Source organism: Rhipicephalus microplus, chromosome 9 (assembly GCF_043290135.1).
Source record: "Rhipicephalus microplus isolate Deutch F79 chromosome 9, USDA_Rmic, whole genome shotgun sequence".
Taxonomy (NCBI): Eukaryota; Metazoa; Arthropoda; class Arachnida; order Ixodida; family Ixodidae; genus Rhipicephalus; species Rhipicephalus microplus.
The window spans coordinates 16,393,398-16,409,941 of NC_134708.1; the positions used below are offsets into that span (position 1 = coordinate 16,393,398).

General features: G+C 45.1%; 1 protein-coding gene, 1 long non-coding RNA gene and 1 other non-coding gene across 3 annotated transcripts; 2 read left to right on the top strand and 1 right to left on the bottom strand.

Annotated features, from left to right (window-relative positions):
* The first annotated feature begins 1,737 nt into the window (after positions 1 to 1,737).
* On the top strand, positions 1,738 to 1,900 carry LOC119165931 (U1 spliceosomal RNA). The gene has a single exon (XR_005109076.2). It is a non-coding gene; the product is annotated as a U1 spliceosomal RNA (small nuclear RNA).
* On the top strand, positions 1,757 to 11,222 carry LOC142771554 (uncharacterized). The gene is made up of 2 exons (XR_012885988.1): positions 1,757 to 2,472; positions 10,399 to 11,222. It is a non-coding gene; the product is annotated as an uncharacterized LOC142771554 (long non-coding RNA).
* LOC119163502 (inositol hexakisphosphate kinase 1) lies at positions 3,433 to 16,135 on the bottom strand. The gene is made up of 8 exons (XM_037415507.2): positions 15,853 to 16,135; positions 15,156 to 15,295; positions 13,726 to 13,852; positions 12,941 to 13,091; positions 11,006 to 11,178; positions 10,455 to 10,630; positions 7,820 to 7,987; positions 3,433 to 6,776 (listed from the first exon to the last, which is right to left on the bottom strand). Exons 2-8 carry the CDS (start codon positions 15,213 to 15,215, stop codon positions 6,402 to 6,404), a joined length of 1,230 nt encoding a protein of 409 aa, XP_037271404.2. The 5' UTR covers positions 15,216 to 15,295; positions 15,853 to 16,135; the 3' UTR covers positions 3,433 to 6,401.
* Between the last annotated feature and the right edge of the window lie 409 nt (positions 16,136 to 16,544).

Here is a 16,544-nt window from a genome sequence, read left to right on the forward strand (position 1 = left end):
TGTTAGCTCTGCGTGACCATGTGTAGGTGCCTTCACAAGCTGGATGGAGGTTTGCTATTTGTAGGTTGCATTGTTTAATTAATTTTCGGAAGCCAGCAGCATCTTTTTCGTGACCATCCAATTCTACTATGTGGCAGTTGAAATCTCCCATCAGTAGTACCGGTTGGCCTTTGTAGGTTTCTTCAATGTCTTTCTTGAGGCATGCGTAAATGCTGTCATTCCACTTTTGTTCCTCGAGGCCTGTTGCCATGTATATGACACAAATGTACAGGTCACGTGTGTCAATCTTTATTTTTATCCACATGTGTTCCTTGTCCTGGCAGTCCCCATTTACCGTGCTTCTCTTCGGTGTAATAAAACCAATGCCTCCACCCCGTTTTTGTCCTTTACTTCTGTTCTTTCCTTGCCATACTAGCCCCGGGAGCAGAGGTTGTTCGTCGTCCCGCAGGTGAGTTTCCGTTAGAGCGTAGATATCTATTTTTTGTCTGTTCACTTGGTCTTGGAGTTCAGCCCACTTGAGTTTGTTTGTTCCTTGCATGTTTAGTAGGCATATGGTGAGTTCTTTTTTCACTTCACTCTGCTTTGTTCTTCTGTTTCTTCTTTTTCTGGAAAGTGATTGACAATGATCTCTGGAGGACTGAAATTGGGGGGGGGTTGTGCGTATGGTTTTGCCTGCTTGGTTGCTTACCAGTGCCGGTTTCTCTGTCCTAGTTTGCCTAGGGCTGTTGTCATTGCTTTCAGTAGCGTTTGCACTGTCCTTTGATCTGGTCTTGTTGATCGTCTCCAGTGTTGTGGGCGCGTTGGTTGTTTGTCCCATAAAAAAGATTTAATGGCCTCACCTAGTTGGCTGCCAACCTGGTCCGCTGCCTGTTCCGAGTAGTGGATATCATCCAGGTGATCTGCGGTTAGCTGGGCGGCTGCTGACATAAACCGCACACTGGGGCCCAAGGCTGTACACGCCGTTTGAACTGCCGTGTTCCATGTTTGGCATGCTGTAGCAAATTGTTGACCCCTTGCTTTCGGTTCAGGGATGGCACTGACTATGTTGCGCATAACGCCGACAGATGGCACCACTTCTCCAGGCCGCCCAAGTTTGTGGCTGTGGCAATGGGCTAAAATGCTCACGCCAAGAAGTTCTTCGTTGAACTTGGACCATCCGATACTGCCATGGAAAGAGGGCATAAGTTTGTGGAGCGCAATATTACTTCGATGAGATCGATTATTTATATCAGCCTTTCTCACGATGCGCAGCACACCATACGTGTACCGATATGTGCAGTCACAGTGTATCTGGCATTCGTTGTGGAAAGTACTTGAGTACGTCGAAGTTCGTGCATGTGCGCGCTTTCTGCAAGCACAATATTAATTTTACTTTCCGTGCGGTGAGCCGACAGTGCTCGTACTTCGCGCTGTTTCGCTCGTACTTCGCGCCCTGCTGAGCAACCAATCATAAAGTTTAGGTCACGTGTGCACGTGATGGTCAGCCGTTTGTAGTATTCCTTAAAAAATGCAACGTTTTCGACAGTGTTTTTTCTCAAAACATTTTTTAGAAAGATACTATTGTTTTGTTTGACTTTATAGACATGCGAGGTCTGCGAATTTATGACGATGTACTCAAATTGAAAACACAAAGTGGTCGTCGGCGCGTTTGTATTTGCATGCACCAAACTAGCTTGCCAGTTGGCGCTTAATTGGGGGTCTAAATTGATGGGGTTCGTACTGCGCGCAGCGATTGGCATACTTACCTGGTGTCGAGCTCTCCGGTGATCAGCATGGCCGGGGCTCCGTGCCGAGGCCTCCCATTGCACTGCGGGTGGCTGAAGCACGCCACTTTCCCAAACTGGGATAGCTGGGGCATGCAAATTTTGGTAGTGGGGCTCGGCGTTCGCGCCAGCCCCTTGTACCCAAGTCCAAAATAAGAACTCACTATAAGCAAACTACACAGTTAGCGCGTAAAGGTCACCCGTTACAGCAGTTTTTGAAACCTGTCAAGGTTTCCGATGGAGGCGGAAATGTTGTGGGCCCGTTGTACTCAGATGTGGTTGCACGCGAAAGAACCTCAGGTGGTCGAAATCTCCGGATCCCTCCACTACGGCGTCTCTCATAAACATATGGTGGTTTTGAAACGTTAAACCCTGTATCATCTATGTGTCAGGCACACGCCCGCTGGCTGGAGGGTGGCGTGTAGCGCCCCACGTAGGGGTTTCAGTGCTGACATGATGGGCTATTATATTTTTAACCTTTGTGTTTTGAATATTGATCAAAATGAACGACGTTACGGTGGACGCATGCAAATGGTTGGGTTGGTGCATACGAGCTTTCACGGCCTAACAGCCAAAGATGGCGGCGCGCACATGTCTTCGGTAAAACAGTCATTTGAAGCCACGACAAGCTGCGCTCCGCCATAACCACCAAGAAACAACACGATCTGACGACTATCCACCGGAGTCTGGATGTAGTCACACGCTCCAGGTATCGTGTTTCAATCACGGAGCACTGTGCAGGTACACATTATAAAACTTGGTAAGGCAGGGGGAGTTAACGACCGAATCTTTCTGGTTGCGCAGCACTGTTGTGCTTCACTTTTTTTGTGTGTGCAGTCATTTAACATTACGAAGTTACACGCTTTATATTCCGAAATCTCGGCGCCAGTGATTCAGCCTACACGGCATGTTTCCGTTTCATTGAGTTGTAATCAAACCCAGCTGTTGCATGTTTCCTACACAGCGATTCCCGGCAGCAGACATAACTGTAAAGCTCGCCAGTTCCCCAATTTCTGACACTGGCAACTCTTCCTTCGGCAGCACTTTTGGTAGCCGACATTCGGCAACCGCCAGTGCAAGCATCAAGTGTATATTTGACACCAGGCAACGACTGTGCTTATGCTTATGCCACATTGGGAAAACCACAGAGGGTACGAAAAATGGCAAAACGCTACATTAAAGATAACACATATATGTGCACTTACACACGTGGCAATACGTAACCCTATCTTTTTATCAGTTCTTGTTCTATGTAATGCTGCTGCCATTATTGACATAAGGTGTTCCTTTTGCCCGTGATTTCATTTTTATTTCCGTTTTCACAATTTTATATGTTGCTACACCCCTTGATTTTAAATTCTGTCTTGTTCTCGCATTATTCAGTGCCATTCGATGTCTAACGTTCTAAGGTGGTCGTCTTTATTCGTTTTGATCCGTTTTGCTGACACAACGAAGATACTTCATATGTGTACGTACGTACGGTATATTCCATTGTCTGGTGTTGTCTTTTGGACCCTGTAGCTCTCGTTCTTTACATAAAATGCACTTTATACTAAACTATTTTTTTAGCATCACAATGCCCACTCTGGAATGCTATTGTCCTTGATGATGTAATAAATATTCAATGAGAAAAACTGAAGAAAAAAAAAAGACTAGTAAGCCATTACACTTTGCTGCATGCATAAACATTTTATTCCTTACAAAGTAGACGTACATATTAAAATACAACAAGCAACAGACATACTCTCTTTTTGTGAGTCAACAACCTTAAAGAACATGCTACACCTCAACCCGTCACTTCCTAGGATGTTGCCAAAAGCGTCTAAAAGAAAAGATGGTATGAAACATACCCCCTCATCGCCAACGTTGGCGCAATGGCAAGTTGTTGACACGTCGATTTATTGTTGTGCCCTAAAAAAAAAATGGCCTCGACTCAACTTGCCTTGACTGCAAAAAAGTATGCGTCGCTCTGCAATTGATGTCTATACAATTCACTAGAACATGCCTACCTACGCAGCCACGGTCACCATCGGTAACAAAACGCATACGGAAAAAAAACAAAGTTCTCATCACAATCGACCTTACTAAAAAAAACAAGAACAACAAATTGCAAAGTGCCTCACACATGAGAGGGAGTATATTCTCCCTGAAAGACTACAATATGACAATATGCTGCAAGAATTGGCTTGAGCGCTGCCAACTTCTATTCCACCGTGGCAACTGCAAATGAGAGCTAAAGAAAAAATGTTAGTTGCTGAGCAAATGAAGTGCGCCTGGGGAGCTCTGAAAAATGTCTAGGAATTCTAGCAACTCGCCTGTGGTTCACAACCTTCAGAGGTTCAGATGCAGCAAAGAACGGCTAGGACCAAAGAACAGAGGTTTGGAAAAAAACAGCTGCCACACAGGCTCGCAGCTCTGCCGGTAAGAGACGAATGACATACAACAAAACCTCTGCGAAAGTCCAGCCAAACTAGACAAGCGTGAAAAATACAGTTTTCTTTTCCTTTTTCGTTCCTTGTGACAACGAAAATCCTCTGCAGCGAAAGTGCAACACTTTCGTGGTAAGCACACATATTGCTCAAAGTTTGAAACGACCAACAACGCTACATTCTCATTCTTTTCCAAAATTTTTATGGCGTCGAAAAAATTACACCAACGAGATGACTGGATGACATGTCATCATGGAAAACTGCTCCCAGGCGACACCAGCACCCGACTTGGAAAGAAAGCTTCAGAGCCACAGAGGTAGAGAAAAATCAAAACATTCTTGCACACAGGAAGTTGAATAGTAGGTCCTAAACTTTCTCTCAAGTCTGTGCTTCAATGTATCATTCATTGCACAGTGCAATCCAAAATGTTGAGAATTATTTGGTCTTCTGTAAAACTATAGTTCGTACACTCTTGTCAGTGAGAGTACAGTGCGAAGCTGCTGCTCCGGTGTCCTTTAGTATAGGTTTGGTTACTAGTGAGAAATCAATGGCCCGTGCATTGCACGCATGAACGAAAAACAGTTTGAACGTTGGGTTATGGGAAACAATTTTTTTGCTTTCAGACATTCTCGGAGTAGGAAAGGCTGCACTCATACATCCGAACGTCGGTGAAACAAGAAATGCGGAGGTGAAACAAGAAATGCCGAGGTGAAACAATGGATGAACTTGGAAGAATGCTGGTGCCGTGAAATGATGAAGGGCTGGCATTGAAAGCAAGCAGGGGCAATGTGGCACAAAAACATGTCTTTCCTGCACAACTCTTAAAATCCGTATGCCTCCTTAGTGGCGATCGAGGGCAGTTGTGTGCTGGCAGCAGCACGCCTCGGGGCTGCCGCAAATTTTGTACCATCAACCGACTACTCGCAAAAAAAAAAAAAAAAACTTCAACGTGTGAGAGAAGTCTTACGACTGTGCAACAGAGTAAGCGAACAGTGATGATCATCATGTCGAATAACGAAGCATTAAAGAAAGCAAACGCTGCGTACTGATATCATGCTCCACATCTCTGAAGCCATCACAGTAAACCAACGGTGGTCAAGTTGCTCTCGCTGCTACCAGTGCTTGCAAATATCGCGCATGCTACAGTACCGCCTTTGGAAGCAATGAAGCGCCCTTTATGGAATGACTAAAAGTATCTGTATAGAGAAGCGCTTATAAGCAACACTAAAAACTGCCGCACTATACTGTCTTCAGCCACGTTCCAGACCCCAGTCCTTGGTCGCAATGTGTGCCACTCGACACTGGGTCCAGCTTTGCATACTCGAAATAGCATCTCCAGAAAATTAAAAATACGGCCACCAAGTAGACTTTATCTATCAATGATTTTTGGTTAAGCAACCCACTCTGCGAAAGCAGTGCCATCATTGTTTTGCACCATATGATACCTACAATGTTTTTCATCAGTCTGTATCGTAATTTCCCAAGAGCTGTGGCTGCCTGCTCAAGTGCACAATCAAGTTTTGATGAAGTAATACCAACACCTTGCTTTTTTCGGTGCTGTTCCTTCGTGTTGTGCTTCGCATCAGCGAACCACAAGCTCAGATTCAAGTTCTCCTGGCTTATTTTTGAAGCTTGAAGCCTTGGAGACATGGGATTTGTGCAACAACAAGCTACAATAATGAGTCACTGTCAGATTTTGAAGCAATCTCCACATGCAAATGATGCATGATCGAGATGAGACTGAATAGTCTATATGAGTGTGACCAAAATGGCATTGATCGTGCAATTTCCAAGTCCCCAATTATCCTCTGCTTCTTCTGCTGATCATTTAAAGGCCAGTGGAACAGGCAATGCTGAAACCTTCAAAGCTTGGGGGTGCAGCCATGGAAAATCCAAAGCCATGCACATCTTTGCAAGAACAACTAACCGACAGTTCGCAGCCGTTAGTGAGCCAATCTGCACACGATTTTTCCGATACGCAAGACTCCGATCTAGTCATAACTAGATGAAACACGCAACGCTCAACCTTGATTCATTTGTTCTTAGTGCTTCTAGCCGTTCACTTGGCTCAGCTACTCATACTTTTCCCATGGTAGTCATTCTTCCACTGTACCGCTACTGCATTGTGTCAATGCCAGGGATCACTCAGCAGAACCAGCACCCGACTCAAAGATTTTTCGTACCAACCACTCTCGGTTGTGCGAACGTTTCACTTGTTTGTTGCTCTTGAAGCCACTTCTATTTGCTTTGTGGAAGCGTTATCACACTTCAGTTGCAGGGCCTCCGCAGCGGCACTCAGGTTGTCCTGCTTCAGAATTTGCAGCTGCATGATGAGGTTCCTCAGGCCAAACAGATAGCCCTCATCGGGCCCTTCGTCCTTTGGGCTGTACACCGAGTGGGCAAAGTCGATCATCCTGACATCCACCGGCGACGGTGGCGACTTTTTGGTGAACGCGGTCTCCTTGGTTGGCGGCGGCGGTGGCGCCTCGCTGCAGTCGTTTGAGTTCCCGTCGGGTCCTTTGCCCTCGTACAGGATGAGAAGTGAGCTCGTGTAGAAACGAAAACATTCCAGCTGCTCTATTGCCTGCATAAAGATAGATGTCAAGGTGAGAGTTGCTCGAGAGTACAACTTAGCATATTCGGGAATGTAAGTACAGTACACTCTCAATAAATAGAACCTGAAAGGACCAGGAAAATATGCTCCATTTATCAGGAGTTCAATTCACAGGGAGATGAACTGGGGTGCAGAATCCTTGTATGAAAGCAAGGTCGCAGATTCGTTCCCAGCCTACGGTGAGTTTCATCCACTTTCTTTCTTCGCAATTACATTACAATTACGTACTTCTAATAAGAGCCTCTAAACTTTCCTTGGCATAATTGTCTGTTAGATCTCATTAATACTGTATCTAAGAGAGAAAATGAGTCCTTAGATGTGCACTAATTTCTTTCACCCATAGTGGGGCTATCGTTCTGGCAGACTTGGTGCCTTCAGGTACTAATACACGAGGAATTATTGGCCAGCTGCCACCTGGGCTACGCGACGCCAAACAGGCTGATAAAAGAGTGTTCTACACTTACCGCCATGTCTACTGGCAGTGCCGACTGACACTGCCATGTTGATTGCACATACAGAGCGGATAAAGTGGACGGGGGGCAGCCTCTGTGGTAGCTCAGTTGGTAGAGCATGGGACGCGTCAATCGAAGGTCGCAGGTTCCGTCCCTCCTCACGGCGAGTTATCTTTGCGTCTAATTTTCTTTCTTCACTTTTGCATTACAATTACTTCTGATAACATCCCATATACTTTCCTTGGGCATGATTGTCTTTTAGATCTCATCAATATTGTGTCTACCAAAAAAAACGAGCCCTTGAATGTACATTTCTTTCTTTAGACCTATAAGCAGTGACACAAACGTGAATCTGTAAGATATCAACCATCCGAAACAGTGAGAAGCTGTTGGATGCAGCAGTTAGGCAAAGTCTCTGACTGAGGGAGAGCGATGGCTGTAGGTGGAGTCAACAATTCATTTTCTTTAGGTTGTAACCAATTATCGCGACTGATAGGCAGCTGTGGCCATACCCATGCTCAGTGATAAATACGTAATGAAAATGATATGAGAGTGACTAACCTTGGTGAGTGCTTGGAGCCGGTCAATGAGGGGCAGCAGAATGTCAAAGCGAAAGCGGATGCCATCGTGCAGGAAGTGGCACAGGGTCTGCCGGAAGCCTTCCACGTTAAGTGACCGGCCAAAATATTTGTTGTGGCACTTATAGTAGCCAAGGTTCTGTTGGTACACCTGTGGAGAAAGCAAACGAGCATGTCTCGAGTCAGCTATCTACTGCCAAGGTTTTCTAGTTTTATTTGCCAAGGTTTTCTAGATTTTCTAGTTTTATTTGGATTGGAAACCCTGCTATGTTTGTGCGAAAAGTCGGTTTCACCGTGGCTTGTTTATTTTGTAGTTCCAAGTGAATTCTGCATTTTGTTGCTTCATTGTTTTTGTTACATTGCATTGCATTGTATGTGCGTGAACATTCTTTTTTTTCTGCCCGTCCTTCTTGGACCATTAAATTGGTCTGCAGTATTGTATAAATAAATGAAATAAATAAAACCCTATGCAAGTGATTTTCTAGCGACAGCGACAAGCGGAAGCTACAAACTTGCTCTGTTGGCCGTTGCATCGCGATGGCTGCCACCGCGTGTCGGCGACAAAGTGTCTTTCTTGCTTGAATGAAAACCATTGCGTGCATACCCATAAAATGTTTAAAAGTTGGAAGATGACAAAATGCCAAATTTATTACGGTCTTGTGTACCATAAGGAAGCCACAAAAGCATTTCACAACCTTCTTTTATTTGCTACGACAGCTACGATGCGCTTTGCGTGTTGAACTCACATTGCAGCAAGCGACCATAATTGTCGCAAGCTGTGGCCGAAACATCATAATAAACCTTCCATAACAAGATTTACGACAAAATACGGCGGCTCTTTGAGTCTCCGCGCGAGATGGGAATGTGAAATAGGTGGTCGATAGCTTGCATTCCTTGAAGTAATAAGCACCGAGAGCAAATTGCAACCGAAGCAAGGACCAGGAGTGCGGCCATGTTGCTGGAAATCGTTACGCTGGCTTCTGGACTACAAGCGATCTTTCCTAGCTGTCAATAAACGCACGATACGACAAGCGGTGGAGACAGATGGGCCTCCGCAACAGCAAATCCGGTCACTTGTCGCTACAAAATCGCGTGCATGGGATTGGCCTTCAAGCCTGGCTGTAATGAACCTACATACAATTAATTCTTTGGTGTTGCATAATGAAACTCCACACAATGAATTCTTCCATGTTGCAATGCTTTTCTGTTCCCTGCCGCTACACCATGGAATCACATGTATTTGCCACCTCTATGAAACGAAGTGGGAGACTCCCTTCATATAACGAATTTTCACCGCCAACAACCCAGAAATTTTGCCTCGAAATTTGGCAATTCGGCTTGACCCAGTGACAGCAAGGCAATTGCAAGCACTCATTAGTTTGTGCGGGTGTGAGTGAGGTGGGCCCGTGCCCCTCAAGCTCACGTCTGTGTTCTTGGTGCTGCGGGCGCATGTGCTGATGTGCCTTCTTCCTACCCATCCAACCAAAAACAAAAAGATAATCCACCTCTGTTTTGTTACGCTTAGAGTTTTCACTGCATAGAAGAGCACTTTTCCATATGATTATTTTGTGGTATCCGTGTCCCTCGATTTTTCTTTTTCGACGCCATACGCACGTGTGTGGTTTTCCCGCGTGTGCACGAAGTGTCCCTCGATCACATTCAGCTTTGCAATGTTTTTCGGGTTTTTTTTTTTTTCTTTCTATGCGAACAATCATGTCGTCAGTATTGATAAGATGTCAGATTACGAGCTGGTAGAAACTGTCCGAGACTACAGTGACCACAAATATTTGGAAGTCTACCTGTCACGCACTTTGTAGCAGCAGGTTCACAAGACTGTGAACTTTGTGACAGGACATCAATGCGACGCTGTCCCATTACCATCTAGTTGTGGCCTCAGAGTAGCAATAGCAATGCACTTGGACAGTGACGGGGCAGTGTCACATTCATGTCCTATGAACGTTCAGTAGAGCGGAAAAAAAAAGATGGTTTCACCTAAAAACAAAACACGTATATTAAGGTTGACAGCTAACTGGTTTGGATTCGATAATGTGCAACTCAAGAAAACGCTGGTGGAAGAGAATACAGCCACCCCAGAGAGAAATCCTTCTTTTGCACATTCTCTGCACGTTGACAGCACAGCAAGCATATGAGCCATGCGTTTAAGTTGTGGCTCGAGCAACAACACCACAATGCGCACTACCATGCGAATCGCTCTGCCATCCCATCTGAAAAATATTTGTTAAAGTGGTTGAAGTAGTTTGTTAAATGTTTTTGCTCGAACTACTCTGACATTACCTGCTGTTCATATATCTGCCATACCAGATGGTACTCAAAAATGTCAAAGCTACATATGTCAAGGGATTTGCCATTACTTGTTTTTTACTTTTGTATCCTTTATTAGGTGTCATGCTTACAAGCAGACAGTCTGTTTGGGTCGAAAAAAGCAGCGAAATGAAATTGCAGAATATTAAGTGGAGCCAGCATGAAATGTCATGAAGAAATGGCAGTGCATCATCGATCGAGCGGATTATAAGTCCCACAACATTGTTTACCCAACCGTAGCGCAGGATGTTGGCACCGAAAGAAGAGGAACGGAAAGGCACTCTTCTCGCACTCACCTGCATGCCGCAAATCCGGAGCCCGAGTGGACTCGAAGTGGTGGCGGCCGTCTTGGCGTCAAGGCTTCGGCGCTTCTCCTCAGAAGCGTCGTCTGCATACTGCCGGGTGCCCATCTTCAGGTCCAGGATACAGGGAAACGTGTAACGGGCCGTCAAATTCTCCAGGAGCAGGAACTCTGGGGGCACAGAAGGGTTAATTCAAACTCGGGTAGTATCATAACTACCGGGATTGCATAAGCCAAAACCACAATACGACTATGATGCACACTGCAGAGCAGGACTTCGGAAATTTCGACCACCAGAGGCTCTTCAGCGTACATCTAAATCCCAGTGCACAGGCCTCCAGAATTTCGCCTCCATTAATATGTGACTACCCCACGGCCAGGATCGAGCCACAATTCTTTTGGGTAACCACTTTACCGTTCCAGTCACTTAGATTCCACCCCACCCACGCGGACAATCACATACTGTGCACAGACAAGTTTGAGAAGTAGCCAGCAGCGAGTCTGTGCGATGAAGTCCAGGGAAGCACGAACGCAGCTTTAGCATACCTCTGGGGCTCCCAGAAGACGAGAGGAATCGTTGAATCTGCAGGTTGTGGCAGCGAACGATCCACGGGTTGTGCGTCGTGAAGCTGTCCTTGCCATCATCCTCTTCAAATAGCTGCGTGCCGTCCATCAGAACCGGCTCAATCTCGATGCTGCCGGCCTTCTGCCAGCGCATCCTGCAATCACAAGCAATGGGCGAATAAAAGTGCAGTTTCAGAAATGATTGTTTTTCTTGGGATACTTAAACACAGAAATTTTCGTCTGTCAAGCAATTCAGCCACCCAGCCAAAGTATAAGCCCTTGCTGAATGCCCAGCCATCTTTAACTCGTGGCTCTGTTCTTACTTGTGAGCAATGTCGATTAAAAAGCCGATGTTACACATATCTGAGGTGCAACATCAACATGTAATTATTAGGTGGTGTGTTCCTTTACTGTAAAGTGCATAGATATGTAAGTCTAAAGACTTTGATATGAGTCTAAAGACTTTAGTGTTTCATGCGCTGTGTTGAAAATGCGACGCTATTCATCACAAAGACGGCCGGCAGAAGACTTTAGTCTTTATAGACATTTGCAGCGAAGCAGGCAGGTACACAGCCAATCTTCTTGCGAGAGGGCTCGTTTACTTGCTTGACACAAACATTCGTATGCTGACCTAAGGCAGTAGGCCTGCTGCAAGCATAATGCCTTGGGTTAGCACATGTGGGTTCATAGATCAGATGCTGCCTATTGCAGAGATCACATGCCTGGTGACAAAGAAGCATTCCACACTCACGGCCTAGGCTAAGAGATGCACCAACTAACACTCGTAAGGATTACATGCACAGAAATACCTAACAAAGCAGATGGGGAAAGGCTTTCCATCTTGGCTCAATTGGTAAAGCTTTGAATGGTGCATTGGATGGGCAAGCATTCGGAAGGTGCAGGTCGAGATCTCGCAGGTGGAAAGGGAGACTTCTCGTGCACCGTGATTCATCTCAATTTATCTCGCAATTAGAGCACCACAGTTAAAAAAAAAAATGACACCCTGTATGCTTGAGTGTCTGTTGGATTTATTGACAAGCAATTTCACATTCTACGTTCTCTGTGCGTTATATGTCAGCTCACTGCATTGTCTGCCCTCACAACGCAAGCAATGATACGAGATACAAATGGCTCTTCTGGCTTTTCCCATTAGAATAACTGCAACTGCAATCTTGAGCTCAGCACCACATGTAACAATTAATGGATACCACTACAAAACAATTAGCTTTAACTGATAAATTATAATCGAAGAACTCTAATGTTGTTGATTTCCCTATAGATTTGTTGATAGAGGAAAAGATCAAGGTTAAACTTTTGTTTTTAAATTTCGCATCGACACCTTCACGAGTTACATCCCAGATTCCAAAGTGTACTTTTGTACTTTCATGATACCGGCTCAATGAAATTTTCTAAAAAGTTGATATGTAAAGTCTCTCACCTCTACAGATGCCAATGCAATTTATTTTAATCAATTATGAGCTACATAATTGATTGATATGTGGGGCTTAACGTTCCAAAACCACCATATGATTATGAGAGACACCGTAGTGGAGGGCTCTGGAAATTTTGACGAGCTGGAGTTCTTTAACGTGCACCCAAATCTGAGCACACGGGCCTACAACATTTCCGCCTCCATCGGAAATGGAGCCGCCGCAATTATGAACTACGTAGGTCCTTGCAGATGCCGTCAGCATCTATTACGTCGCAGCGTTTGGTGTGAGAAATTCAAGGTAGTGTCATCACCCTCGTTTTCTCTTCGTGCGTTTTCTTGCTTACTTAGCAACCTCTCACAGCAAGCACGGTGTTCCTGGAATTATAAAACAGTAATTTACTAATACGAGGAAAATCGTTTTTCGGTTCAGTGTCCTTTCAAACCAGCACGTTTGTCAAGCATGGAAATGTAGCGGTTCCATGTACCTGTACTTTCTGGCCTTGAGGCTCGTGAGGCTTTCGGTGCCCTCGATGGTATGACTAGAGGCACAGCCATTCTTCAGGAGGTCGTACGAGGGATGCGCTGTCAGTGTCAGGTAGCCATCGGGGTCCTCCAGTAACGCCACTTCAACGACACCTATAAAAGCAGCGCGACGACTGAGTCAGCGAGTGTGGGAAGATTAGCTGCGGGCAATGAAAATAAACTGGGGGCGCACAGACCGACAGAGAGAGACAACCTGCCCGCAAGAAAATTGAGGTGGCTTCACACCAGCAATGACCAGCCTGAGGAAAGTACCGAGTTGGGCAGCTTTCATTGTTTCTCTTCGGCTTGCTTTTCCTTTCCTGCTCTCCTTCATTCTTATTCCCATTTCCAGTCTTTTCTGCTTTTTAAAAATACTTTTCCGTTTTTTTTTTTTCATTGCTTTCGTCTCCCATTTTATTTCTCATTAGCTTCTTCTTTTTCAATTTTTACACGAGATTTTGCCAGCACTTGGAAAACAAAATAATTCTCTTTGGCATGCGCGTGTACTCAATGTGCTTCGGTTGGCTATGCAGTATGTCGCTTTTACTGCATTAGTATCATCATCAAGGAGGTCGAAGAACAGAGGGAGGGAACTGCTATTTGACGTAAACTCGTACTATCATATAGTGTTACACATGTGCTTTTGCCTCTGTTACGCCAAGCAGAAACAAAAGCATACGATCACAGCCTACGACAGCCCGGCCCATTCAAGCGATCTGCACTTTCATTACCGACAAAAGCGACATACCTTTGTATTCGGATGTGAAAGGTTTGAGAACATCCGGTAGGTTTTCGTAGAATTTAAGTTCCTGCAGTATCAGTGGCTTGCAGAGCGTCAACTCATCAAGACAGAGCATCGACGACCGTCCCCCGACCTGAAATGACAGATTAGTTTATTACGTCTGCCTCTGAATTAGCCATGTCAACCCAACTAAGTTGTCGAATTTAAGTGACAGAGACGAGTTCGAACGGTTGTCTTCAAAAGGATGATTGCCTCAGTTAATTTAAATGTCCACCCTGCACCATTCCTCTGAGCTTTTGAATCATGCCAAATAGCAAGTTTGAACTGTAATGTCTTGAACATAAGAAACAAACTAGTATTGTCCGCAAGAATAGCCTGGAATTCAGATGGTCAACAAAGCTAGCATTTATTTGCGGGAACTTATTTTTCGTGATGAGGAACTTCATTCTGTTCTCTGCTTTTTTATAACATTCTTATTGAAGCTGGTATTATTATAGAGAGCTGAAGGATGCCTCCATTAGTATATCTGAGTGACTTCTCCTGTGGTACTTCAAGCAATACACCAGCATACGAGAAAAAATATCTGGGGTGCTATTTTCCCAAACCATGATATGATTGAGGGACGCCGCAGTGGAGGGCTCTCGGAATTTTGACCATATGATGTTTTTAATAGGCCACTACCATTCCCGACCCCCACAACTGTGATCGACCCGCAACCTTCGGATTAGCAGCCGAGCACAATAACCACTACACCACCGTGTTGGACAACCAGTGTACGAAATAATGCGGCATAACGTGCCAATGATACGTGCTCACCCATGTGTGCATATGCGTTTGCACGGACTTAAAGCTTTAAGTGCTTGTATTTCCCTATGAATCATTCGATAAAGGTGATTGGAACTCTGTTGATGAAGTGGATCAGTGAATGCCCTTTCATCGTGAAGTTTCTGTGGCTACTGTCACTGCTTCCATGGGAACACCTGGGTTACCACACCGTAAAGACGTACTTTGCTTTCTTTCTTACAAGATCACTTCAATCAGGTGCTTATCCTTCAGGTGATCATCCAGCACCTGTTGCCAAATTGTGGGATTTTTTATGAAATAATTCAGAGAGGTGGGGATACATCTGATGGTGTATCGCGCTCCTCGAATCCGCATAGGAATCAAGATCGCATAAAGTTCGTCGCTTTATTTCCTCTCATTTCGCAACAGCATGAAATGTTGTGATCAAAAGAAAAGCACAGGGTATTATTCGATCAGAACCATTCGGGTACGCACTGCATTCTAAAATCACTATGCCACTCGAACATTTGTCTAATAAGCAGTAAAATAAGCACGGCGTTCACATTCCCCACACACGAATTCAGCTACCCCAACAGGAAACTCCGACTACACTGCTGAGTGCTGCACACAGGTGGCTTATTCAGCAAACTCACCTGGTGGATGTAAGGTTCCAAGACGACATTTTCGCTCTTTCCTCCAGATTCGGCAGCCATGGGTCATCGCGTTTACTCAGCTGCGGACTCCACGGGACGATAGCTCCGGGCCGTCGCTCTCATCTCGACGTTCAAAGGTTCTGCGGTGTTGTGAAAGACGCGTCAACACAAGGAGCGCCGTTTTGAACGGTCCCCCAACCACCGTAAAGATACAGACTATCTCGGCTAGGCAGCCGCGCGACTCCTTAACTTTGGTGTCATTACGAGAAAATCGCTCACGAGCGTACTAAAAAAAAAAAAAAAAAGTCCGAACTCGATTGCGCTCACAGTGGAAGCGTGCTTACAGGCAGTAGCTTTCGTTACAAAGGTGCGCTAAGGCAAAGAAATGAAAGAAGAAAAAAAAAATTAGGAACCACCACTGGCGCTCAGTCAAGGTAGTGAGACCGCTTACGCGTAGATTACGTAATCGATAAGCGCAGTTCCGGCTTGGAAAAGTGAAGGTGTGACATTGCATGGGGCTGCGATAACGATTGATAGATGTGGAGTTGCAGGGCCGCATATTTCTCACGGGTATCGATACGACGCCGGCAGACAGTCGAGGACGACCGATCGCGAAATCACTTTCCGAGCCCGTCATCAAGGCTCTCCAACTTCAGAGCTGCGACGAGAAGGCGCGGATTGCGTACGAGGTCCTTACCTGAGGATACGGGGAGTCCCTGCGAGGCCGGATACAAGAAAACGAAAGGAAATTAAAAGCGAAACGAATTGGTTTAGCACTACTCAAAACATTGCTCATGAAAATTTTGGTGTTTTCGTGCCTCGACAGAGGGCTCTACAGGCGCCTGCGACGCCTGTGGCACTAGGCTGCCGCAGTTGCCATGCGCGGTTGTAAAAAAGTAAACTACGATCACTGAAAATTGCATGTACTGTGACAGCTGTGCTATGATCGCGGCTAAATCATCGGAACTTCAAAACACGACAATCAAGTTAGATGCATGCCAACGTGCACGTCATCAAATCGTCATCGGATGGCATCAAAGTTTCACAGCCAATAATATTGTCAATGAAAGCTGGAAAAACAACAACTTAATAAATAAGTATTATTACAATAGACGATAGTTTGCGACTGCGATTATGGAATGCCAATACGGTGATGCGTGCGCAAAGTAACGTGCAGTGTTGACAAAAACCGAAACGACTTTTTTGTTGAAAATTCAAAATGGCTTTGTTTTTTAAAATATGTACAATAGTAATAAATAAAAATAAGCTAATTATTGTATAAATTGCAGGGATGTTGGCAAGCGTCATAGCCAAAAGGGTTGTATTTTTTGTGTGTGAGTGACTTAAATGAAAGCGAAACTACAGTCTACAGCACACGTTGAGGTAGAG

Bases quoted from the DNA above. Each gene is read 5' to 3' on its own strand.
- LOC119163502 (XM_037415507.2), bottom strand. From the start codon at position 15,215: ATGGCTGCCGAATCTGGAGGAAAGAGCGAAAATGTCGTCTTGGAACCT. The intron at 13,853-15,155 runs GTGAGTTTGCTG...CTGTCATTTCAG, and splicing joins TGGAACCTTACATCCACCAG to GTCGGGGGACGGTCGTCGAT. The intron at 7,988-10,454 runs GTGAGTGCGAGA...CTTTCTCCACAG, and splicing joins TCCGGATTTGCGGCATGCAG to GTGTACCAACAGAACCTTGG.